Below are 27,195 nucleotides of genomic sequence, written 5' to 3'. Positions count from 1 at the left end.
ATGTTCAGGTGTATATCAGTATGTAGTGTCTCTACTTTAAAGAGTCCTCTCCTGCTGATGTTCCAGGTGTATATCAGTATGTAGTGTCTCTACTTTAAAGAGTCCTCTCATGCTGATGTTCAGGTGTATATCAGTATGTAGTGTCTCTACTTTAAAGAGTCCTCTCATGCTGATGTTCAGGTGTATATCAGTATGTAGTGTCTCTACTTTAAAGAGTCCTCTCCTGCTGATGTCCAGGTGTATATCAGTATGTAGTGTCTCTACTTTAAAGAGTCCTCTCCTGCTGATGTTCAGGTGTATATCAGTATGTAGTGTCTCTTCATGTCTCCAGGCTTTAATGTTCAAAAAGCTCTTTATTTTTCTCATACTGTCTGTGCTGCAGCACCTCTTTTCACCCTCTGTCTGAAATCAGAGCCCAGTCGGCTCTGATTGGTTAGCTGGCCTGCTCTGTTATGATTGGTCAATCACGTACAATGTGTTGGAGCGCTAGCCAATAGAAGCATGAGTGTCACATCTGGATGTCACTAAGCTCGGGAAGTAAACAAAGGAGTCCAATGGAGGCGTTATACATTTTATAAATACTTTTTATCTCTGTCAGCTTTACAAACAGTATCGTCCCATGAACATGATCTTCTGAAATGTCCCGTAATGTCCGTCCCGAGCTTGTAAACGTCTCCAGAGTCTCTAAAGTCTCAGGAGAAGCTGATCTCGGTGAATCCGCCCACAGGAAGCGGCGCCGGGCTCTTATCCTCCAGCTTCATACCCTCTGATTTTTTGGGTTCGGCGAGCCGGCTGTGGTGCAGCAGACTGAAGAACAGGAAGCGCTCGCCCATCTTCTCCGGATTCATCAGCATGTCGTAGCTTCTGATCAGCTGCATACGGGTGGGCCCGTGACTGCAGTTCCTCAGAAGAACCTGCGGAGAACCAGAACCACAGAATCAGAGGTGTGTGTTCTGTAAAACTAAAAAATAATCCATATCCACTCAGGACCTTTAATTTAAACACCCTTTTGTCATTATATCTGACCTGCATGCGAGAATCGATGCCCATGTTTGATTTAATTAATGTTTAGGAGCTTTTGTGGACATGTATACAGCACCTTCAGTCGCCATTTTTTGTAATATGATATACTAATATTGTCATTTATAGTGTTTTAGGAAAATAAAATAAAAACTAGACTAAATCAGGAATAGCTATAGTCCTAATAAAACATGTTGCCCACTAAATGTGATGTCAACCCATGCTTGCATAAATGTTTCTAAGTCTTATCATGCTCTAAAATAATCCATATCCACTCAGGACCGTTAATTTAACACCCATGTGTCATTAAATCTCTTGTTCTAGTGATAAAACGTAGCGTCTGTCAGACTGACCTCCATGCGGGTGTCGATGCCCATGTTTTTCAGGAACATATTTTGAGTGACAGGTCCCAAACAGGCCACGCCCCCTCCGATCATCGTCCGCAGGAAACTGAAATCAACGTCAGCCGTGAGGTCAGCTGATCCGGGCGAGGAGAGGACGTCGTGCAGCCGGTGGCCTTTAAAACCCTGACGAGGAAATTCAATATAATATTTATATAGACAGAGAAGCAATAATGTGCACATTGGACCTAAATATCAACAACAACAAATATGTCCAATATGTATATTACAATATATAATGTAGTCTATTGATGCCTATATTTATATTAATGGTAAAATAATAATAATAACCTGGATTTAAGTCCTCATTTGTGATTAAAGCGCTGAACGAGCTCCATGTGCATTGTTTAATCTCAAAGTGACATTTAGCATCACGTATTCTGCACATTGACAGGATGATCTCACTTTAGTTTGCTCGTACCAACAGTCTTTTTATCAGCGATGAATATTTAAAATACGATGTGTCCCCTCTTTAGGTACACCTAATCCAAAATAACAGTTTTTGTAAAAAAGTTTAGTCAATTTGATGCTTTTAAATGAGGTCAATATTCACTTTCATAAAGCGTGTTGTTATTAAGAAAGGTGCTGTAAACACACAATTATTATTTACATTACATTTTTTTTATGCATGCTTCTTGGGTAACATTAAACTGTCTTTGACTCTTTTCTTGCTGTAACAAATGCAAATGTCCCCTCTGTGGGACTAACAAAGGTATTCTGATTCTGATGTCCGCTGCTTGAAAAAGGGTTTCCTCTCACTCTGAACGTGTCCGTCTTCGTTCCATCGTGTCCGTAATCGGCGATCAGAGCGGCTCCTCCGTCTTCAACGATCCTCCGAGAAATCTGCTGCACGAGAACCCCCCCGTCTGCACACACCTCCACGTGAGACCTCCTCTCCTCAGGCTGCAAGGACACACACACATCTAGATTCAAATTCAAATGTTTTATCATCATATGCTCAGCAGCTACAGCGTAGAAATGGCAATGAAATTATTCTGACCTGAGCTCCTCCAACAATGCAACATATATAATAAACATATATAGTGCAAAACGTCTATATACATTCAGGAATGACTTCAACAAGATAAACCAATTATAAAGTGTAGTCCAGAGTGTATCGGCTATTATGGTATTTTTATCTTTAATATTTGTGTATGCATGCTTCTTAGTTAACATTATTTGTTACATTTATTGTGGGGCGAATAAAGGTATTCTGATTCTGATATATAAATTGTATTATCTACTATGCATCTGAATGGAAATTGCTGTCAGCCTATCATAACACATTTACATTACGAATTAAATGTGCTACAGTACCTGCATTTTTGGTTATAGAAATGTTAAAGGAAAGAGTAATTATTAGACAATCCCTTATATTTAACTTAAAGGGGACCTATCATGCAAAATGCACTTTTGTACGTCTTTTATACATGAATATGTGTCCCCGGTGTTCCAGGGAACTCACCAAGTGTCAGAAAACACAACCCTCTCTATTTTCCTCCATACCCAAATCTCTAAAAAAGGGGCTGCAACGGATCTGATAAAAACTGATCCAGATTTGAACACTGTCCTGACGTCAGGACGGTGGCGCTACTGGCTATTGGGCCAACTCCACCAATCAGGAGGAGACAGCCACGGCCATTGCCGTTCGAAAGCGCTGGAGACGCTGTAGTACATATGCCAGGCCTGTAGGTGGTGCTGTTCTCACTGAATCAGCCCTTGCTAAAACAGATCTAAAAAATGTCAAATTGAGCGAAATGAGGCATGGCTAAAATGCACTGATCTGTTTGGTATTTTGGAAAAGAAAAAGTATAAATATGCCTTATATAGGTATGGTCCTACACTATATTATTCAAATATAGCATGATAGGTCCACTTTAAAGTCTCTAAGATGAGACAAAAAAAAACTATGTAAGAATCCATAGCAAGGACATACATTTAATAATGTTTTTTGGTGTGGTTTGGAAAGAATTTAAACCAGGATTTTGCACGAAATAATCCTGCAGTATCTCTTAAGACCCTCTAGACATTTAAAACAAATTAAAATGTGTGTTTTAGACTGTTTTTGAGCAGAAATAGGAAATTCAAAGCCGTCATCTTGATATTTAGGAAGTTCTGATGCACAGGTTTTCATCGTTTTACTAGCAATTATTAAAATAATCATTCATTGGAGCCTTAATTCATAGTTTATATCCCAGTTAGTAAAACTAGATTGATTAAAATGCTATGTGATTATGTTTTCACTCGTTTAAAGTCACAATCTGACACACTTTGGATCTTAGAAACGTTAAGAACAGCACTCAGTGTTTAACTTTCAAAACACAGAGCGAGCCATGAGGAACTCTCTAAAGTTTCATGGTCTGTGATTTGAGGACGTGGAGAGTCTGAACTGGATTTAAAAAGACGACGTCAGGCCTCTGGCAGGAAGTTCAAAGAGTCTGCAGAGAGCCAAATCAGACGGTTAGATGTCTTAAATGTGGGCAGTAAAAACCAGATGTGTGCTATAAAATAAAACCTTCTGAGAGTCTAAATGAGGAGTTCATTTCCACAGAGATTAAAAGATTAACGACGTCCTCGCTCTGTACTGTACAGTTAGAATTATGCAGTTCACAAGCGTTTCAAGTTCAGTCAAAGAGGTCCAATATGTCTCCATGCTTTAAAGGTCACCTATTATGCAAAATGCACTTTTTGATGTCTTTTATACATAAATGTGTGTCAGGAGACTCACAAAGTGTCAGAAACAAACCCCTCTCTCTTCTCCTCCGTACCCACATCTCTAAAAACGGGGGAACAACGGAGCTGATCCAGATTTGCTGCGTCATGACGACATTACTAAAATGTGGGCGGGCTTTACACCCACGGGCCAATCAGAAACGTTGCTGTCAGAAACAATGAGACATGTTCTGGAAGTAATATGGTCTGTGTTTACATTAGCATCGCTAACACTCAGAGCTAACCTGTACTGGAGAGAGTATGAGTAAAGAAGCAGGAACTCACCTTGTGGTAAACCTGAGAGAGAGAAAGAGTTTGAGCTCCATACTGTTTCAGAAATAATCCTTGGTGTGGTTTGGAACATGATACGCAAACATTTCCCAAAATGGGATCAATAAAGTACTTATCTATCTATCTATCCATCCATCCATCTATCCATCCATCCATCCATCTATCTATCCATCCATCCATCCATCCATCCATCCATCCATCCATCCATCCATCTATCCATCCATCCATCCATCATCCATCTATCCATCTATCTATCTATCCATCCATCCATCCATCTATCTATCCATCCATCCATCCATCCATCCATCCATCCATCTATCCATCCATCCATCTATCCATCCATCTATCTATCCATCCATCCATCCATCCATCTATCCATCCATCTATCTATCTATCCATCCATCCATCCATCCATCCATCTATCCATCCATCCATCTATCCATCCATCTATCCATCCAACCATCTATAATATACAATGTGTTGGAGCGCTAGCCAATAGGAGCTCAGAGCGATGTCACAATGTTCCAGAACTTTGGGATTTGAGCCTTTGCAGACCATTTACATGCACACAACCTATAGAACACACTACAGGAAAAGCAAGGCAGCATAGGGCCTCTTTAAACCCTTGAATCACTTTGTTCTCAGTTCATATTCCCCGTGTCTCACCTGTATGAGCGCGGACGAGGCAGGTGTGGGAGACGGAGAGACGACGAACCTCAGCCGGTTCTGTTTCTCCGGGTCGATGTCCACCAGAACCTCCCTCCAGCCTTTAGGCGTCCTCTAATCAAAGAATAGACAAGTTAATACAAACAAGTACTCATTTAAAAAGACCAATTCTGACATGAAGAGTTTTACAGGCTTTAAATCCCACCTGAAATGTGTGGATGGGCAGAGCGTCAAAGAACTCGTTAGCGATAAAGATGCTGAATCCTGAGAGAAGAAGAGAGACTGAGATTATGAACCTGCAAATACAAATATCTCTTATAGGGTGTGAAGAATAAAAAAATTAAATATATAAGGAGAAATATAATCGTTAAGCTGAGAGAGTGAAACATCACTGGTTAAAAATGTGTTAATTTTCGAAAAATATAGGTACGTTAAATAAAATGAACCTGACTTTCTTTTTAAATCATATTATATATATATATATATATATAAAATAAAAATAAATCTTTTACTATTGACAAATTACTCTATTTTTGAAAAGATACCTCACTTTAAATCTGACTATAAATGTTTTTTAACTACTTTATTTAGAAAAAAGAGATATGCCCTATAATGACTTAATTCTAGAAATAATATAGGTTTTTGTACTTTTTTGAAAAATAACCTCCCAATAAAGTTATTTGTAGAAAATTCCAAACTTTTTGAAAATTACTTAATTTAAGAAAAATTGCCTGACTTTTAAAAATTACTATTTCAAAAGAATTACCTTAGAAAATTATTTCTTTGGGGGGGGCTTGTTCGACTTTTCAAATAATTATTCACTTTGTTTCCCTCCTCCAAAATGGACCAAACTTGTTTCCAGTGCTGCTCTCTACCTGCAGGCACGTCCTCCAGGCAGCGGTACCAGAACACCGGCAGCCCGGCGCTCGTTTCCCCTCGTCTGAACACCGGGTCGTCCTCGCTGCTCGACTCCACGCTGCTCCCCCCCGTCAGAGTCTGAGCCTGAACGCCACTCAGACCCGGACTCACCTCCACCAGGTGGAGAGACACCGAGCATCCATCCAGCACCGACTTTAACTGGTTGAACACCTGCAGAGAGACAGGAAGTACATCCTTACTGCACAGGTGAGGAGTTAAACACAGAGCTCTCACACACACATTTGGACTTATCCAGAGGTGGGAAGTAGTGGAGTACAAATACTTTGTTACTGTACTTAAGTACATTGTTCTGGTATCAGTACTTTACTCCATTTACTTTGACTTCTTACATGTTGAACCCAAATACCTGTACTTTCTACTTCTTACACTTTGAACACAAATACCTGTACTTTCTACTTCTTACACTTTGAACACAAATACCTGTACTTTCTACTTCTTACATGTTGAACACAAATACCTGTACTTTCTACTTCTTACATGTTGAACACAAATACCTGTACTTTCTACTTCTTACATGTTGAACACAAATACCTGTACTTTCTACTTCTTACATGTTGAACACAAATACCTGTACTTTCTACTTCTTACACTTTGAACACAAATACCTGTACTTTCTACTTCTTACACTTTGAACACAAATACCTGTACTTTCTACTTCTTACATGTTGAACACAAATACCTGTACTTTCTACTTCTTACATTTTGAACACAAATACCTGTACTTTCTACTTCTTACATGTTGAACACAAATACCTGTACTTTCTACTTCTTACATGTTGAACACAAATACCTGTACTTTCTACTTCTTACACTTTGAACACAAATACCTGTACTTTCTACTTCTTACACTTTGAACACAAATACCTGTACTTTCTACTTCTTACATGTTGAACACAAATACCTGTACTTTCTACTTCTTACATTTTGAACACAAATACCTGTACTTTCTACTTCTTACATGTTGAACACAAATACCTGTACTTTCTACTTCTTACATGTTGAACCCAAATACCTGTACTTTCTACTTCTTACATGTTGAACCCAAATACCTGTACTTTCTACTTCTTACATGTTGAACCCAAATACCTGTACTTTCTACTTCTCACATTTTCCAAACAGGCTGGTTCCTTTAGTTTGAATGTGTGTTTGGTGGCGTGATCATTATTATTTAGAGTCATTGCGTGCCTATTGATTTGAACACGATCCGTGTATCCATCATTTCCTGGTCTTCTCTAAAGAAGAGGGACCAATGAAAACGTTGTCATGTTGCCGTTGTTCAGCATGGAAACATTCATTAGCTAACAATGACATTATTGTTCTGTTAATATAAAGGGAGGTCAGGTACTCTTTAAAACAGCTGCTAGTTATGGGTACTTTTTACTGAAGTACATTTCAAAGCCCATACTTCTTTACTTTAGTATTTTTAAAACACGAGTATCTGTACTTCTACTTGAGTAAAGGATGTGTGTACTTTTGCCATCTCTGGATTTATATCCTCACTGACATATTGTTTGCCTTAACCCTGACTTTAACCTAAATCTGGTTCTAAACTCTTGAACCTTAATAAATGCTGTTTTCACTTAAAGGTCCTTGTTAAAGTGACGATCAGGTAAACTCACTGTAAAGGTCCTCACAAAGGCACATATACAAGAACACACACAGGGTTATAGCGCCCTCTGTTGGGAGCAAAACACATTGTCTTCACATCAGCACAAACTGTAAATACACTGCTAATTAAAGAATCAGATATTATCTCTTATCAAGAATTAGACGAGAAGATACAGCACCACTCTGGTTAGCTTAGCTTAGCATAAAGAAACAGTAACATCCTGAAGTCTTTACTAACATTGAGGACATGTCTTTTACATTATATTATAATACTGAATAAAGTTCATACTCTGAGGATGTCGCTGGCTAACGATCCTTTTCCAGGTCCGAGCTCGACCAGCTGCAGATGTTTGGGTCGACCGGCTGCCATCCACTCGCTGAGGATCCACACACCGAGCAGCTGGAAAACACAACAACACACATTAAAAACACCACGAGGAGAAACTTTAACATGTTTTATTATTTAACTGAGAAGAAATGAGATGTTACTTATCAGCCTTTCCGCTAATAGACGTACAAATATTACATTTTTGGTACATTTTCAGGATGCAGATGGATTAAATAGACAAAGTTAAGGCTGAAACTGTTTTCTAAAAGTGGAAATCAATGTTCAAGTTTCAAAGTATGAAAACATTTATTTTAAAGTTTTCCAGGTTTTTCATTTTGAAACTGATTTTGAAACTGATATTTAACAACTGTGTTATATAATGAGTTGTCTGACTGAAATAGTAATGTGGAGTAAACAGACTGTTAACAATATATATTTGGAGAAAACATAGCTATAGAGGAGATTGGTCAGGTTCAAGTATTATAATATAATGTTGTATAAATGCCAATAAAACATGTAATCTCAAATTATTTCCTGTAAAAAACTGAAAAACACAACAGACTTGTATTTCCTGTTAATGTGGATTTCTTTCCGCCTCACCTCTCCAAAAATCTGGCTGATTTCTGGTGAAGTGATGAAATCTCCGTCAGGTCCCAGCATGTTGTTCCTCACATAATAACCCTGAAAGAGGAAAACAAAAAACGATAATGATTTTATAACTGTCAGGGAATAATTTCTCCCTACATGTTTACCATTCGCCCTCTGACGCAGCTGACCAGCCTTGATCAGCCGCTATCTCCCTTAAGGAGGGGCTGCCCTAGCAAGTTGTTACCAGTTTGTGACCGGGCAGCTCTCGGTCAGAGATAGTTATTGTTGTGGGACACCTGGAACACATCCTTCTCGGGGTGTAGATGACCCCGAGCCATGAGCGACAACAAATGTGATTCAGTGTCCTCAGCTGTTTAGTCTCTCTATTGAAGAATGTTGATTATTACACTCTGAACTAGTTAAACCCTGGAGCTACAGGAGGGGTCTTCAGAATTGATTGTGGCATCTCAACCGCGTGGTCAGACCGTGGCCTGTGACAGGTCTTGTGAATTCTCCGGCCGAAGCTCCAAATAAACCGACAGTGTTTGCCATCAAAGCTCCAGCTCTCCTCGTGTCTCTCTGAGTCCTGTTTCCAATTGCTTCAGAAGTTTCCCCCACAATAATCATTCATTATTTTAATTGATTAGATAAATCCACTTATTGTTGCAGCTTTAATCTGTGGACTTTCTGAGCCCTTGGAAAATGTAACTTATACTGTATTTTATTTACTACATTCACATTAATATTAAATACAATCATTATATAATTCAATTCTGATTTGTGTCAGGTTGCTATGTCATTCAAAACGTTTCTTTATCAAAACAAAAGTTCACTTTTTCACAATAAAAGCATCTAAATATCAAACAGGCTGTTTTCTTCGGCTGATCCAGGATCTGTGGAGCTGCTCTGACAGATTTCAGGATGACTGACTATCCCTCACCGTCACTGGGTTGGTGAGCACCTCTCTCATGTATTCCGCCACTGTGATGGGACCAGTGGCTTTTATTTTGAAGGTCAGGTGTTTCAGCATGGAGGGGCGGGGCTTAGATTCACCTGCTGAGAGGAGTCTGCTCTGAGCCAATCGCCATCCCACTGTCAAACAAAAACATGTAAAAATATATACATTATTTTCACATGCATTTATTTAATTACATACATACAACAACATATTATATAATTATTTTTGAATCCACTTTATGAATAGAATATTCTCCCATTATGAAATATAATAAAAAAAATAAAGAACTTATAAAATATGTGTTGTCTTCTTCTTTTCACACATATACATATAATATAATAGGGAGGCTGTGGCGCAGTGGACTAGTGCGTTTGTGTTGGGATCAGGGGGGCACAGGTTCAAACCCCACTGCAGTCAGCATGTCGTTGTGTCCCTGGGCAAGACACTTCACCCCAAAATTAATTTGTGTGCATTAATCTGAATTAAGTCTTGTTAAAATAGATAGTGTATATATATTAGCTCAATGCACTCACCTGCTGCTGAAGGATGGACAGGATGCCTGAAGACTCTGCTGATCAACTGCTGAGTTTTGACACCAAAACAAGCCCTCATTCTGCTGTTTATAATCATATTAACACAACTAGGTTTACTACTTTACAATATGTGGTATATAATAGCTGCCATGGTAGCATTATCTAACGAGAACAGTGTGATTATAATGCAGTTTAAACCACATGTCTGCAGAGAAGCTAAAAGCTACAAAGTCCTTCAAAAAGCGAAATGCTAACGTAGTAAACATCAATGAAATAAAGGACATCCGGCTAACATTTCACAATAAAACGCTTTCTCAGTAGATATTGTGCTCTTTTCTTTTTCAGAGTGTTTTTTGGTGCTTAAATACAATACGATGTACAGTCCTACATAAAATGTTATGTCACTATAATAATATAAGGTTAAAAAAAAGAAACTGTAACCCCTCTGTTGCGTTTACTATTTTATTTTGAAAGGACATTTTCAAGCGTTGTCGGAACCATGAAATTAAGCTTGACTGTTAAGCGAAGGACAAACTCCCTGATTGGACGAACGGCTGTGACGTAGGTGAAAGAAAACATTTTTGATTGACTCGGGAATTATTATTTGTTATTATTTATCTATTTTAAAGGCACATTAATGACCACTCACATGTTGCTATTCTACTTTAATTAATAAATACAATTAAAAAAAAAGGAAACCTCCCGGAAACACTCGCCATTACGTCACCTTCCACATCCGGGTCACGTTCTCCTCATGCTGTAGAAAGCAAGCATGGCGGCGAAAAACAAGCAACGTAAAAAATCCAAAGCGGGCTTTAAAGTGTCTTTTCAGCCGGCAAAAGATGACATGGAGGACGAAAACAGGCGGCGGGGAGGAGGGGGAAGATCCTGCGGAGGATGGACGTAAAGACAAGGGCAAGAAAGCAGAGGAAGAAGAGTTTAACCTGGATGATGTTCTCCGGCTGGGAGGAACACAGGTGAGTTTACCAGGAATACAAACTTTAATATCTTGTAAATAACAGTCATAATAATAATAATAAAGCTTTATTTGTATAGCAGTTTTCATACACCAGGTTCAGCTCAAAGTGCTTTAAAAACATGGCATGCATCACAAATTAAAGCAAATTCACTTCATGTCAAACCTTTTGGCACACATGCATAAAAGTATAATGTCAAAATTCAAGGGACACAAGGAGGTCAACGGTATGATAAGAACAATACAATTAAATAAATAGTGATTGGAGGACTGGCTTGGAGGAACTCGGGTGAGTTTATCAGGAAAACACCTTAATATGTTGTAAAAAGTGGTTCAAATGTACTCAAATACTTACATGTTACTGAAGTAGAAGTACATGAGGTACTTCTTGAGTATTTCCATGTTATGCTTCTGCATACTTTGCACAATGTTTATCTGACAGCTTACGATCATTTTTCCACACCAAACCTGTGTTTTGCTATCAATTAAACTACACACAATGGTTTATACAGGTACAGAGGAAACGAGAAGTCGATTATCCAATTAACTTAAGTAAATAATACACTGCTGTGTTTAACATAATAATACAAATAGTAATAATACACAATATGTTTCACTACTACACAGTATTGGCTGTTACATGTCCAATATGTGTAATATGTAATTGTTAAGCGCTTTGAGCACTTGAAAAACTGCTAAAATAAAAAAATGTAATGAATTATTATTATTAATTATTACTACTGATTTATACTGTATTCATGACGATGTGTATTTCTTCTTCTTCAGGCCGACTACGTCCTGCTCGCCAACCTGAACGATGAAAACGAGCTGGTGGACGGAGGAAAGAAAGGAGCGATCGACGACCTGGAGGAAGGCGAGCTCGAGAAGTTCATCAAAAAACTGGGTATCCGATCCATCGAAGGACTGCAGATCATCCCCGACGAGCCGGAGGAAAGCGCTGAGGAGACGGAGGGTACAGAGGGTACAGAGAGTAAAGTGATTAAAGGGATACAAGAGGGTACAGAGAGTAAAGTGATTAAAGTGATTAAAGAGGGTAACAAGGCCAAAGAGAAGGAAGCCGCTGCAGCGAAGGAACAAACATCCAGCGTGCCGCCCAAAGTGGAAACCATAAAGAAAGAGAAGAAGGCAAAAGAAGGCCGGAAGAAGAAGCAGAACGTGAATGTGTTTGAGTTCCAGCCGAGGAAAATCCTGCTCATCAGACCCGGGGGGAAGTGGTTCGATCTGGAATACACCGCGGAGGGAGCAACGTCCCCACAGGATCCCTCTCTGATCTCTCAGTATAAAGCTCTGGCCGTCCAGCTGTACGAGGCCGACCAGGGGCTCTACAAAAGCAAGAAGAACCTGCAGAAAGGAGCCAACTCCAACTGGATGAAGACGGTCGTTTCCTCCGGCGTGCTGGCTGACAGGATGGCGGCCATGACGGTTCTGATCCAAGACGCTCCGGTGCACACGCTGGAACACGTGGAGAACCTGGTGGCCATGGTGAAGAAGAAGGGCAGTCGGAGGCAGGGTTTGATGGCGTTGGACACTCTGCGGGAACTTCTCCTCTCCGATTTACTCCCGGAAAACAGGAAGCTCCGATCCTTCGCCGAGCACCCGTTCGATCAACTTGAGGAAAAGGCGAGCGGAAACAGAGACGCTCGAGATCGCCGACTCATCCTCTGGTACTTCGAGCACCATTTGAAGCACCACGTCGCCGAGTTCGTGGCGGCGTTGGATTCCGTCGCTCACGATACGGTCGCGGCGACGAAAGCGAAAGCGTTGGCGACGGCTCACGAGATGTTGTGCAGTCGACCGGAGCAAGAGAGAGCGCTCCTGATGCAGGTGGTCAACAAACTGGGCGACCCGGAGTACAAGACGGCGGCGAAAGCGTCCCATTTGTTGGAGTCTCTGATTCACAAGCACCCCAACATGAAGGTGGTGGTGAGCTGCGAGGTGGAGAGACTCATGTTCCGACCCAACATCAACCCCAAGGCTCAGTATTACGCCGTGTGCTTCCTCAGCCAAGTGATGCTCAGCCACGACGAGGCAGATTTAGCCGCCAAACTCATCACCATCTACTTCTCCTTCTTCCGCGCCTGCGTGAAGAAGAAGGACATCGAGTCGAAGATGCTTAGCGCGCTGTTGTCGGGCGTGAACAGAGCGTATCCCTACGCCGGCTCCGGAGACGAGAAGGTGAAGGAGCAGCTGGACACGCTGTTTAAAGTCGTGCATCTGGTGAAGTTCAACACGGCCGTGCAGGCGCTCATGCTGCTGTTCCAGGTGATGGACTCACAGCAGAGCATCTCAGATCGATACTACGTCGCTCTGTACAGGTAAGCATTGCATTTACACTTTCATCCAAAGCTACTTACAAAACGGAGCATTATTCAAACTCAAAGCAGCAACAATCCTGCAGGTACATTACTTCACATGTCACGCTTTTATCCAAAGTGACTTACATACTCAATCCTGTGGACAATCCCCACAGGAGCAATTTGGGGTGAAGTGTCTCAGGGACACAACGACATGCTGACTGCAGTGGGACTCGAACTTGCTACCCCCTGATTCGAAGTTCAGCGCACTACCCACTGAGCCACAGCCTCCCCATTAATCGTTTTAAACCAAGTGCTTCATGCAGACGTGTTCTCAACCTTACTGCTGTGACTTCATATTCTCCTTTATGCATTTACCTGGCTATTTAATCCCACTTTATTTCATTTTAAGTGTATTTGAGAGGGACAAATACAGTTTGTATATATAGAGCCTTTGCTAAGTCCCGCCCCTCGAATATAGACTGACCAATCATAGCATAGGATGGCGTCTAGAGTGTGCGTTAATGAATAAGAACTAATATTAACTAGTCTTAAAGGTGATGAAACCACTTTAATATGAAAAGTCATCATTTAGTCGTGAAATCAGGAACATCAGGGCTTTAGATTATTACAGAAACATAATCAAATGAATATTAAATGTAAGAATGAGCTCTGAAAATTGACATTTTACAACCTAAGCTGCTGATATTTAGTTTGTTCAATTTGTTTGTTGGGAGTTTTATTCAGATTTCTCTTCTGTTTTCCTCCTCCTCCCCCTCCCCCCTCCTCCTCCTCCTCCTCCTCCTCCTCCTCCTCCCCCTCCTCCTCCTCCCCCTCCCCCTCCTCCTCCTCCTCAGGAAGCTTCTGGACCCCGGTCTTTCTTCCTCTTCTCGTCACAGCATGTTCCTGAACCTCCTCTATAAATCCCTGAAGGCGGACATAGTCGTCCGTCGTGTGAAGGCGTTTGTGAAGCGCCTGCTGCAGGTCAGCGCCGAGCAGAGCGCCTCCTTCACCTGCGGAGCGCTCTTCCTCGTGTCCGAGGTGATGAAGAGCAAACCGGCTCTCAAGATCCTGCTGCTGGAGGACGGGGTGAGAGGACCAAAAGACGTGTTTTCTTTGTGCTGTTTCTGATTGTGTGTAAAGCGTCTTTGAGCACTGGGAAAAGCGCTATAAAAACTCAGAGCTGGGATTATTTATGTGTTTTGTTTAAATGTAAGCACAAGGTATACCCAACTCAATTCAAGGCTTTATTGTAGTTTACACAGCAGCTACAGTGATACCGTAGATATGGCAATGAACAACTGAAGTCACTCCAACAGAGCAACATGAATGTAGGACAGGGGTGTCAAACTCAAATACACAGTGGGTCAAAATTAAAAAATGGGTACTAGTGGAGGGCCGGACTGGTTCAATGTTTCTTGCAGAACTTATTGAAATGAACTTATTGCACATATTAAACCTGGAACTAACAAAGCTTAAATTATTGCCTATAAAAACAACATTAAACATTAAATAATCAGTTGCATTCATTTCTTATGGCTCTATCTGAAGCTTTTCCAGAGTCATTTCTTATGATTACATTTCTCCACAGGCCAACAACAGCTTCAAGAAAACTATTTCCCTCAAAGAACAAACCAAACATGTCCTGTTGTCGTGAGAGAAAAAGTGCAGAAGGAAACATCCATGTAAACTCAGTGTGCTGCTCTGTGATGCTAGTTCAGATACTTGGCATCTCATCTCGGGTGCAAGGTCATCAATGTTTGGGGTCAGGCTCTGAGCGGAGGAGACCCTCAGGATGGAGTGAAGGTGTGCGTGCAATATACCGGAGGGCCAGATCTAATAGTAATTAGAAATTATCCTGCGGGCCGAAATTAAATCCACAAAGGGCCTGATTTGGCCCCCGGGCCTTGAGTTGGACACATGTGTGATATAGGACATAGAACAAATAAAATAGTGCAAGAGAATGTTTTGAGATGTGCAAGTAAATACAATTGGTGACCAAATGTCAAACAAAGACAACCAGAAAATCCAGATTACGTAATTATTCCTTTTTGTAAAATCGTAAATACAACATAGGTGTCAGAGATTTGATTTTCAGTCGTAAAAATATAGATTAAAATGTGAACAAATGAATAGTTAATTTATTTTCCATATTCTTCTCCTGGTGTCTCAATCTCAACGATACTTGAAGTGATTTGTTTTTTAGTAAATGATACATTTTTAGCATCTCTTCCTGTTGTGTTCCCTCAGGACGGGGATGAGGAGGCGTTCAAAGACCTCGCTGAGGAAGATGATGAAGAGGAGCACTTTGTGGACGCAGTCAAACAAGAGGAAGAAGCGAGTGTAGAACCAAAGGAGGAAGAAGCGAGTGCAGAGCCACAGGAGGCGAAGCCCAGTGCATCATGGGTACATCACCAGAACCTGGAAGGTGTGTGTGTGAGAGGGTTATGATCATAAACTACATTTGTGTTATTTTGTTATAGTGTGTGTTATAGTGATTTATGTGTGGGAGAGAAACACAGCGATTTGAGCCTCTGCAGACCATTTACATGCACTAAAACCAATAGATACACTACAGGGAAGGGAAGACCCCCAAAAAGCAGAATACAGCCCCTTCAATTAAACAGATGTGGATGAAAAAGATGACTTTTCTCAGGTGTAAAATCTCTCCAAGAACAAAAAACATATTCTTCAAATGTTATATTTGTTCTGTGGTTTCTTGGATGTTCGTTGTTGTTGCTGTTGTTGTTGTTCTTTAATATTGATGTTGATGTTTCTGTCTCTCCAGGAGGAAAGAGCATCCAGAGCTACGACCCGCTGCACAGAAACCCGTTGTTCTGCGGCGCCGACCGCACGACTCTGTGGGAGCTGCAGAGGGTGAGGAACACTAAATTAATCACAATAAAAACGAAGTGATTTTGTGAGACTTTTAACATTTTTTGAAAATATAGTATGACATTAATATTGATATATTTAATATTGCTTGGATAGATGGAAACGTTGATATTGCATCATACTATAAAAACAAGTTGTATTAACCATCTAAATATCATGCACAGAGATGTATGGCTTTAACATTTGAATTAGTTATTTAATTAGGGTGTCTTACATCATCTGTCCAGTAGGGACAACAGATGAGAAACACATGGCTTGATTAGACAGAAACACCATTAGAGTCAAACAGCTTCTCCATGTTCACTTTGAGATCCTCATCATGAGATCATTTGACTTTGTGAATGTGTGATGAGATTTCACACTTTAACACATCTAAGCTATTTTCTGTTTGTCTCGTCTCCCTGCAGCTCGCCGCTCACTTCCATCCGTCCGTGTCGCTGTTTGCAAAAACCATCCTGGAGGTAAAACCTTTACACTTAAAGTCACAACTTCTGTTTGCATTTAGATTATGTTACTATTTCTTTATAAATGTTTCTGTTAGACAAATCTCACTGGTACCCGGCTTGAGCTTCAGTCTCAGGATCCATGTATTTCTGATCCTCTCCAGAATGGAAGTAGTCATCACATACAGAATAGCTTCTATGTCAAAATCTGAAAAAATTCTGACTTTTTCTAAAAATCTAAAAATTCTGACTTTTTCTCAAAATCCTGACTTTTTCTCAAAATACTGAGTTTTTTCTCAAAATGTTGGCTTATTTCTCAAAATCTCAAAATTCTGACTTTCTCAAAATAATGAATTTTTCTCAATTTTTTTTAAATTATGACTTTTTCTCAAAATGACTTTTTCTCCAAATCTCAAAAATGTTAATAATCCCTCTTCCCCGGCTTGAGCTTCAATCTCAGGATCCATGTACTTGTGATCCTCTCCAGAATGGAAGTAGTCATCACATACAGAGCATCAACTAGTTCCTGAACAGTGTCCTTCACATGCTGATATCCAAGAGAGGGAGTTACACAGTCACAAGATGGAGGAATAGAAAGCAGTATTCAATGTTTACTTCAGATTAGCTCCACGTCAGAAATGATCATGCTTGTCATATGTCTATCTCCATAGAGGCTGAATCATCATGTTAATCACATAGCTATCATATGCCTCAAACAGTCCTGATGCTCTTCTAGGTAATCATACATCCTGTCATGTTCACAGCTACAGTTGGGATACCTTTGTTATCATGTTACTCTGATATTGATAGAGGACATTCAGGATCTTCCTAACAGTTTCCTCTATGAATTGTTTCCTCGTTGTTTCCTCAGGGCGGCTCCATCCTCTACTCCGGAGACCCTCTGCAGGACTTCACTCTGATCCGGTTCCTCGACCGCTTCGTCTTCAGAAACCCAAAACAGATGAAGGGAAAACGTAATAACAACAACAACAATAGATTCAATTCAATTCAGGGGAGAACCGATGCGATGAAACCCCCCGGGGTCTTGACCCTGGTGGTGGTGAATGGATAGTTGGGGTCGGTCTGAAGGGGAGTGGCTTAGCTTGACCCTGGTGGTGGTGAATGGATAGTTGGGGTCGGTCTGAAGGGGAGGGGCTTAGCTTGACCCTGGTGGTGGTGAATGGATAGTTGGGGTCGGTCTGAAGGGGAGGGGCTTAGCTTGACCCTGGTGGTGGTGAATGGATAGTTGGGGTCGGTCTGAAGGGGAGGGGCTTAGCTTGACTCTGGTGGTGGTGAATGGATAGTTGGGGTCGGTCTGAAGGGGAGGGGCTTAGCTTGACCCTGGTGGTGGTGAATGGATAGTTGGGGTCGGTCTGAAGGGGAGGGGCTTAGCTTGACCCTGGTGGTGGTGAATGGATAGTTGGGTTCGGTCTGAGGGGGAGGGGCTTAGCTTGACCCTGGTGGTGGTGAATGGATAGTTGGGTTCGGTCTGAAGGGGAGGGGCTTAGCTTGACCCTGGTGGTGGTGAATGGATAGTTGGGTCGGTCTGAAGGGGAGGGGCTTAGCTTGACCCTGGGTTCAGAGGGACAGGAGGTGAAAAGGGGTGGAGGAGGGTAGCATCGAGTCACCTGAAATGACAGCTGTCAGAGGGGGGAGAGCAGATTTAAAAGGGTTAGCGGAGCGCTATGATAGGCTTGTGGGAATAGAGCGAAGTGATTGGTTAAGCTGGGGAGTGACGCCCCCGATCACTTATTGAGAGGAGAGAGAGTAGTAACATGGACATAGTAAATGGATGAGTAAAGACGGTCTTCCTGGTTGAACTTGCGCTGAGCTTCATTAATCAAATTGTGTATTATTATGAATTGCCAGAATTATTTAGAGATGTTAAAAATATTAATATCTGGATTTATTTGCTTTATTCTTCTCAGAAAACACAGATTCTTCCGCGCTGACGCCCAAACAGAGATTCCCTCTCAAATCTGTTCCAGGTGAGATTTTGAAGAGTTGAAGTTAATTGTTTTTATTTCACCTCATTAACAGTTGTCTGTAGTTTATTTATTTTGTATTAAAACAACTTTCTCTCTCAGTGAACTGTGAGGAGTTCCTGACTAAAGAGGAGAGCCAGATCCCCGTCGATGAAATCTTCTTCCATCGGTGAGTTGGGAACTATTTATAACCTCATGATTGAAGCTTTTATTTCTCTAATTGTCTTCACACAATTTACTTTATTTATACCTTTGGGGAAATGCAGGTATCCAGTAGCCCATTTCTATAAATATAATATTTAGCTGCAAATAGAAATGCAATATTATCTAAAAAGAATCATGAAGAAGTAAAGGGAACATCATGCAGGGGTTTTATTCCCTTTTAACGTGTATTGTACTCCTCAAACACCAAAGAAAATGTGCTTATAAATAACATCTGACAATAAATTTACATATAAAACTCTAAAATGACATTAAAAAATTACATTAAAATCATATTTAAAAACTCTAAAAAATAAATAATAATACATTTCATTTAGCTGACGCTTTTATCCAAAGCGACTTACAATGACCGATTACAGGGACATTCTCCCTGGAGTGACTGAGGGCTAAGTGCCTTCCTCAAGGGAACACTAGTGGTGGTGTTCCTGGTGGGATTTGAACTCACAACCTTCCGATCTTCAGCCCACCTCACTATCCATTAGACCACCACTACCCTTTAATAATTAAAATAAACTCAAATGTTAACGCTGTAAAATGTAAAGAAATGACAATACTCACTTGACCTTCCTCTCGTGAGTTTTAGTGAGAATATTTTACTGTATTTTTGATGTTTTTTTTAATGTTTTTATTGACTTTTTGTTCCCCAGTTTCTTCAGGAAGCGTCACCAGGAGAAGCAGCTGAAGATCCGCCGGCCTCGAGGAGACGGAGACAACGAGAGCGTGGAGGACGTGGATGACGACGAGTTTGAGAAAATGCTCGGTGAGACAAACACTTAATGAAGATGTGATGGAAGTCGTTTAAAGGTCACCTATTATGCAAAATCCACTTCTTCATGTCTCTTCTACATCAACATGTCTCATTAGCCAATCAGCAACCAAGGTAACCCCCCCCCCCCACCTTATCACCTGAATCTCCTCCTAGAGCACCATTGAGTTCTTTGTAACCAAATCTCTCTCAGAGGGGCGTGGGGAGGGGCTCCTTATTTTCATCTAAAGTAACAGACAGAGAATCAGCACTTTGGAAACAGGGCTGAAACAGAGGGGATTATGGGTAATGCTGCAATGATCTGTTTGGTGTTTCAGCCAATCAGAGACAGGCTCTGTATATATCTGAGACCTGTGATATATTGATGAAAAACAGGATGATAGGGGACCTTTAAGCTGAGGCACTGCAGAAGATACATTTCACCTGTTGCAATGAAATAGTTGCACAAACAGGGAATAGTAAACATTGAAACTCTACTTCTCATTGTCCCTTTTTAAATTGTTTGATGTGCATCTTATACGATGTTCATGAACTTTAAATAATAACAGAAGGGATGTCTCGTAACAGAGTGAGGGACATAACGGTCAAACAAACAAGAAATTACAATATTTTGGTAATTAGACCAAGCAACCTTTTTCTCTTGGTGATAGAACTGGCTATCAGCTCCAGAAGATGCTTTGAATTACAAATATTTGAGAATAATTGTATTACAAAATGAATTTAAAATGACAATTATTTTTGTTTGTTTTTCATTAATGCAACTCCAATCTTTATTTAAAAAATATATATATGTATACTTAAATACCTTTTTACCTATACTTTAATCTTGTGTGTAATTTGTATTCTATGTTTCTCATCTGAACAGACTCCTGCGAGGGAGACTCGTACTTCACGGAGATGGCTGACGATGATCTGGACTTCGCAGGGTGAGCTCTTCCAACAACATGCACAGCACTGCAGAAATAACACTATATAGCACCATTTGCATTTATTCTTTGAAGGTCAAATGCTCTCAGAGTTGGTTTGTGTTTGTTTGAGCGATCTTTATTTGTAAATGTATTGAGTTCTTAATCTTTTAAAATCTTTTTATTTAGAAAACGGGAAAACATGAATCAGGCTTTTTATCACCTTTATACAATTCATTGATCATTGATATATATGTTCATTATTTTGTTTAATATATATTTACAAACACATACCTCATTAAATTACACACACAGATATGTTTCGTCAGCCTTTAAAAAATATTTTTTAATATTTAAATTAAATAATAATGAAAAATTGTGATATAAATATCTAAATAAAAAGATAATAAGAAAACACCAACACACTTGTCTGTTATTTGTTTAACCTGAGGGACTGATTTGATCATTCTCTTCTCTATGTCAGTAATGTGAAGGCCAAGAAGAAGAAGAAGAAGGATGCGGAGGCGTCGGACTCGGAGGACGACTCGGACGCGGACCTGGACGACGAGGAGGTTTCTCTGGGCTCCATGGACGAGGAAGACTTCGGAGACGAGCTGGAGGAAGAGGGGGGGACCTTCATGGATCCTGACGGGGGAGGAGAGGATGACGACGATGAAGAAGGTGAGGCAACGTTTCTGGGAGTGGCTGGGAATTACATCTCCATTTCTAGACGCAATGTTGCGATACACTTGGTGTGACGTGAGAAAATATTGATAAAAAGTCATAGTATTGTATGTCAAAAATGTTAAAAACACTTGTTGAGAATGTCAACACATCAACAAATAAATTTAAAAAAAGGTCATAGTAGTACGTGGGGAAATAAATGAAAAAAACACGTGGTGAAGTTTTTCAGAAAAATGAAATACTTTAGTCCACAACGTTTTGGGGGAAAGTGATGGTGTCCAAATTTGAGATTAAAAAAAAGTGCTTATGTAATCGTATAGTAGGTGAAAAACAAAGAAAATTAAATCTATATACCATGTCATAAATATCAGAAAAGAAGTCGTGGTAAAGTTTGTTGCAAATTTCTGAAAAAACGGTTATAGTATGTTGAAAATGTAAAAAAGGAAAGAGACCTATTAAAGATTGTCGGAAATGTCTAAAAAGGTTTAGCATATCGAACATTTCTAAAAGAAAGGTCATAGAGTATTTCAGAATAAAATATAGTATAGTATGTGGTCTGAAAACACTCGTAGTATTGTAATAAAAACAAACAAAATACATGAATATTTTCCCTTTGTCATTGATTTGTTCTTTGTCTTTTCTTCAGTTCCCGAGCTGGAGGACGATGCATTTGGTGGTGAGTTCAAGTCTACTAACACATCAAATACTTATCAAATACTTCATCAAATACTTCCTCAAATGTGTTGACTCTCTACATTTCTGATTGAATAATGAAAGTGTTCTCCTGTCTGCAGATTCAGACGATGAGATGGAAGTTCCTGATATCACTCCTCTTCTCAAGAAGGGGAAGCGGAAATCCTCCGAGGAGCCGGACTCTTCTTTAGGTTCGTTATAAATAAACATCTCAAAAATAGAAATATAAATAAATAGGGATGCTCCGAACAGGGTTTTTGGGGCTGATCGCCGGAATCAGTATCGGCCAATACCGATCGCCGATCCGATCGAGTGGGCGGGGCCTATGGGGACCTTCCATTTAAAGTGATGTTTAAAACTCAGTTAATGCTCATTCACTGGAGCTTCCACAAACAACAACCAACATCATTATTACATTCAGATGAAGTTCATTATTCAAGTTTACATTAACTTTGGAGAAGAACACGGGAGAGATGAGAGGAAGCGCTCTCTTTTTCGCTATTTTACTGTCATTTTCGGACACCTTAAAATACCAAGCCCCCAGGAAGTGCGCCGGACTCTGATGAAAATATTCGTTGTGTCCAAACGGCGGTACTACACTTTCCGTATCAGTCCGTGACGTCACCCGGCCCAGAAAGACTTTTCCCCATTGACTAACATGGGGAAAGAAACGTCTGTAAATCAGCGGATAATTTTTTTTAAACTAAATAAACTTCCCAGTATGAACTATCTTATATCCCTTATTAGAATCATTAGGTCCTTAAAGTTCTAAAATGCACTAAAAGCCGAATCCAGATTTATTTTCTCTCTCCATTCATTCTACTGAGCCGAGAGTGGGAGCTCGGGGGGCGGGGCTTAAGGGGCGCATGCTCTGTGAGCGCACATACGGGTTCTTCTGCTCTGACAGCTAGGCATGATGGGTAATCTGTGACGTTTCTCTCTCTCAAAAGTTGGGCCATTTTGTCCTCATGAGCCAATGAGCAGCATGTATTTTACGTCATGTGATCTGCTCTCCTGATCGGCCTTTATAGAGAGCACCGATCGATCGGCAGAGAGTGAATATCGGCCGATCGATCGGAGCATCCCTAGAAATGAAGCCGCATTAGAGAGTAAGAAAAATATACAGATGACCGTGAAGATAACAAATCTATAAACTGCCGGACAAATAAAAACACACATTTTCTGTTAACACAATATAAGCAGGATATTATTTACATCAAGTGCGCATGGAATGGGATATTCAATTAAATATAAATATAAAATGTGCTTTAGTTTGAAAGCGGATGATGTTCAAGCTGCTCTTATTGTGAAAAATGTGAGTTCATGTTTTTGTTTCTTCTCTCCTTTCAGGTCCAAAGCAGGGGAAGAGGAAGAAGGGAAAGAAAGACACGGCCATGTTTGCTTCTGCAGAAGAGGTACGTTTCTTATGTTACATATAAATAAAGATTTAGATCAAACCAAGACGAACAAATAGAGCAGATCTTATCAAGATTCAAGGCTTTATTGTCATGTGCACATAGAGCGGAGCAGGGATGCCGTATATCCCTGAAGGAAGCTGCTGGTTCCCTCGACTAAAAAGCAACAGGATTTCTCCAGAGGATTTAGGAAAATAGCTGGAAAATAAGATCTGTGAAACAAACCTGTTTGATAAATGCACGTTTTGTTCAGCCGGATAATCTCCACATGTCTACCCTACTTTTATAATGTTCGAATCATAAATCTAGTCGGCTAGAAGCAACATGCTAACGTTATGCTACAAAGGAACTACAGGCGAGTCCAGCAGCACGACTTCAACGTCACGCCAACTTCAGATCCATATTCAAACACACAGATTCTAAATGGAACGAGTTGAAGCGTTTGTTTGAACAGTTAGCAGGAGGCAGGGACTTGCTTTCAAGCAGAACAGGGCAAACTAACTTAGAGGAGTGTTTACGTGTTCGGCGTAATGACGTACAACGGCCTCCACAACTTCTGTAGTCCTATTCAGCCACTTGGTAACAACCATCGTTTTTCAGACACGTCAACTCTTCAGAAATCACCAGTGGGGTCGATGCTGATGGATTTAATGTCGTAGAACAAAACGTGATCCGTCTCTTCAATGTGTCTCAACCACAGACCTTATTTACAGATATTTTCCTAAACCCTATGGAGAGATCCCATTGGCTCTGAGACCAGGGAACAGGAAGTGGTGAAATGCTGACTCACTTCCTGGTTTTAGGACTCGTCACTGTAGATATGTCAATGAAAAACTGAAGTCGTCCTCCAACAGAGCAACATGAATATATATATAGGACATAAAACTAATAAAACAAGATAAAATAGTGCAAGAGAATGTTTGGAGATGTGCAAGTAAATACAAATAAAATGGAAATAGTGCAAGAAGAGTCTATCCAAGTAAAGGGAATATGATATATTAGATAAATAATTGGCAAACAGATCAGTAAAAGGTTCAGGTGTTTAATAGTCTTATGGCCTGTGGGATGAAACTAATCAATAATCTTTCTCGTTTGTGTTATCTGTATTTTAATGACTTGATCCTTGTTCCCAGTTCGGCTCCATGCTGGACGAGAACGCCGGATCCAAGTTTGACAACACCGGCCTGAACGCCATGGCCAACAGCGACAAAGCAGGTAAGATCACCTGAGAGACAAAGCTCTAACAGCAATAAGAGTGTGCTTTAGTTCAGGGACAGGATGTTTTTAAGTGTATGTCAGCTTATATGCTAGTTTGTATCTTATTTATTTGTAAATAGTTTCTTAACACTCAGGTGTGGAAAGCTAAAACGTAAAATCTCTCTAACATAGCAACTAAACGATATGGATAATTATGAGAACAGGAAAAAGACGACATGATGGTTGTTGTTTTTATTCAGTCAGCTGGATACCAGCCAGATTTATTAACTTCTCCACAGAGAAACAGATGGACAACAGTCAGCTTTAACACAGAAGACTGTAGCTATATATATATATATATATATATATGTGTATATGTGATTCATGTTGGGCTCAAAGTCTCACATTTGATGCTATTAGATATTTAAATGACGGGTAATAATGGATCATGACGGAAAACAAGAATCAAAAGCATCCACCGTGTGTTTGAACTTAAAACCTCCTCAATAAGAAGGTAACCGTTCAGCCAAGTAAAGAGTTTGTGCTCATTTAAAGATAGTATATTATGTAAGCCTGAAAAACTATTAAAACATTTTGTTTTCCTGGCACAAAGATGGGATGAATAAAACTGTAAATCTGCAAAGTTGTCACTCTAAACATCGGCAGAGAAATGAGACATTGGTGCATCTGTACTTTAATCATTTGTATAAATAGTTGAAATCTCCGTCACATCAGATCCATGAAACCAGAGACGTTGTTGTTGTGTTTCCTGTCTTTCCTCACTTCCTGTTTGTCCCTCAGGTCTGAAGCAGTTGAAGTGGGAGGCGAACAGAGACGACTGGATGCAGGACCGCGACGCCAAGACCATGAGGAAGAAGAAGACCATGTTCAACAAGAACAAGAAGGCGTTCGGTCGCCCGCGGACGGGAAAGACGTTCGGGAAGAGGAAGTAGTAGCAGCTGTCGTGAGATCGTGGAGGTTTTTTTTAATTGCAGGATGTCCTCAGTCCTGATTGGCCGACCAGGCGGCGAGGTCTTTCTCTCGGACACCGTAGACCCCCGCCCACTCGTTGGACTGGTAGTAAACTGGGAGGAAACAGAGGAGACATGTTTGTTTTTCTGTGAAGAGACCCTGTTTTTCATGGACGCTTTTAACAGATTTCTTCTACGGGAATTCAAGTTATTAAACTTTTCTCCATCTATGACGCTTCTGATAAAGGCATGAAAATGTCATTGCCTAGTAAGTCGTCAAAACACATGAAAAGTCATAAGTATGCCACCCTGTTTGTCATTTAACAGATTTCATGTACATCTACAGGTATTCGAGTTATTACCCTTTTCTGAAGCGTGATTATACGAGTTATTTTGTAAACGTTTTAAGTGCCCATTTCTTCAATCCTGATTATTAAACATTTAAATGGGTTTTTGTCTTTTCTCCATCCATGAGGCTGCTGTCCTAAAATCTAATGCTATAGTAGGGTGTAAACGTTAGTCAAAAAGTACTTTTCAACTTCTGATAATACACAAAATACATGTATCCTGAAAAGGGTTATAGCATAGTATAACCCCCGCCCACTCGTTGGAAACAGGAGCGTTAAAACGACCAGGAGACCTGTTTATGTTTTTAGAAAGGACCTTGTTTTTCATGGACGCATTTAACAGATTTCATCTACAGGAATTTAAGTTATTACCCTTTTCTGAAGCGTGATTATACGAGTTACTTTGTAAACTAAAGTGCCCATTTCTTCAGTCCTGATTATTAAACATTTAAATGGGTTTTTGTTGTCTTTTCTCCATCCATGAGGCTGCAATCATATACTGGGACTGACTTAGCATCTCACGCTATAGTAAGTTGGTAGGTAGGTTGTAAACGTTAGTCAAAAAGTACTTTTCAACTACTGATTAGGGCTGCACGATTTTTGAAAAAACTGACATTGTGATATTTTTTCCCCCTGCGATATTAAGATATGAAAAAATACAGGAATTGAAGAAAAGACAGTTTTGTTTTGTCCGCAAACCATCCTTTCTTGAACTTTAATGCTATACAATTGGTATTTTTCTAACTATATTTAACCGGATGAAGGATTTTAGTCACGGACGTCTGGATCTTAAGTTATTAGAGCAACAAGCTGAGCTCGGTTATCCTGCTGTGATCTGATCAAGAATGGTTGTGATTGGTGGTTTGCTATGCATGCAGAGCCTGCATGTCACCCCTGACATGAGAGCCGCACGAGTTTTCCTTTTGTAGCAAGCAGCAAAATAATTGTAACATGGCGTGTTTGAGTTAATTTGCCTACTTAATATCCTAAAAACAAAAAAATATATATATATATATATATATATAAAAAAAGAAAATTTCACGTCCTGCGATGTGCAGCCCTACTACTGATAATGATAGAGAAAATGCATATGTCCTGAAAAAGTCATAGTATAGTTTGACGCCGAAAAAAGTGAAAATATTTGTTGTATAGTTTGTAGTAAAACATTTTTAAAATAACAGTATAGTGTGTCTTTAACAATACACAAACAAAAATGCATACATTAGTTTGTCAGCAAAAAAAAAGTCATAGTAAAGTATGTTGTAAGAAAAAGTCACAAAACTTTATAAACGATAAAATGTCGTCACATTTTTTAAAGGTCACCTGTCATGCTATTT

The 27,195-nt window shown here is 40.0% G+C and overlaps 2 protein-coding genes across 2 annotated transcripts; one reads left to right on the top strand and one right to left on the bottom strand.

The window, feature by feature from the left end:
* Positions 1-566: 566 nt before the first annotated feature.
* ndufaf7 (NADH:ubiquinone oxidoreductase complex assembly factor 7) lies at positions 567-10,275 on the bottom strand. The gene is made up of 10 exons (XM_034123835.1): positions 10,045-10,275; positions 9,494-9,645; positions 8,566-8,646; positions 7,927-8,037; positions 5,966-6,179; positions 5,296-5,354; positions 5,091-5,204; positions 2,181-2,324; positions 1,374-1,547; positions 567-914 (listed from the first exon to the last, which is right to left on the bottom strand). The coding sequence occupies exons 1-10, from the start codon at positions 10,139-10,141 to the stop codon at positions 693-695; spliced, it is 1,368 nt and encodes a 455-aa protein (XP_033979726.1). The 5' UTR covers positions 10,142-10,275; the 3' UTR covers positions 567-692.
* Positions 10,276-10,796: 521 nt separating this feature from the next.
* On the top strand, positions 10,797-25,961 carry cebpz (CCAAT enhancer binding protein zeta). Its single transcript, XM_034123824.1, is given in 18 exon segments — positions 10,797-10,906; positions 10,908-11,021; positions 11,807-13,356; positions 14,193-14,424; positions 15,586-15,763; positions 16,124-16,212; positions 16,638-16,691; positions 17,545-17,647; positions 18,602-18,661; positions 18,761-18,827; positions 19,528-19,640; positions 20,512-20,572; positions 21,036-21,232; positions 21,882-21,911; positions 22,030-22,119; positions 23,279-23,343; positions 24,477-24,558; positions 25,342-25,961. Coding segments are annotated over 18 exon segments (3,327 nt in total). The 5' UTR covers positions 10,797-10,816; the 3' UTR covers positions 25,494-25,961.
* The last annotated feature ends 1,234 nt before the right edge of the window (positions 25,962-27,195 follow it).

The sequence above is a fragment of the Trematomus bernacchii genome, unplaced genomic scaffold (assembly GCF_902827165.1).
Source record: "Trematomus bernacchii unplaced genomic scaffold, fTreBer1.1, whole genome shotgun sequence".
Taxonomy (NCBI): Eukaryota; Metazoa; Chordata; class Actinopteri; order Perciformes; family Nototheniidae; genus Trematomus; species Trematomus bernacchii.
This window is presented reverse-complemented; position numbering and strand designations above follow the sequence as displayed.

Bases quoted from the DNA above. Each gene is read 5' to 3' on its own strand.
- ndufaf7 (XM_034123835.1), bottom strand. From the start codon at position 10,141: ATGATTATAAACAGCAGAATGAGGGCTTGTTTTGGTGTCAAAACTCAG. The intron at 8,647-9,493 runs GTGAGGGATAGT...TTCCTCTTTCAG, and splicing joins TGCTCACCAACCCAGTGACG to GGTTATTATGTGAGGAACAA. The intron at 5,205-5,295 runs GTGGGATTTAAA...TTCTTTGATTAG, and splicing joins TGCCCATCCACACATTTCAG to AGGACGCCTAAAGGCTGGAG.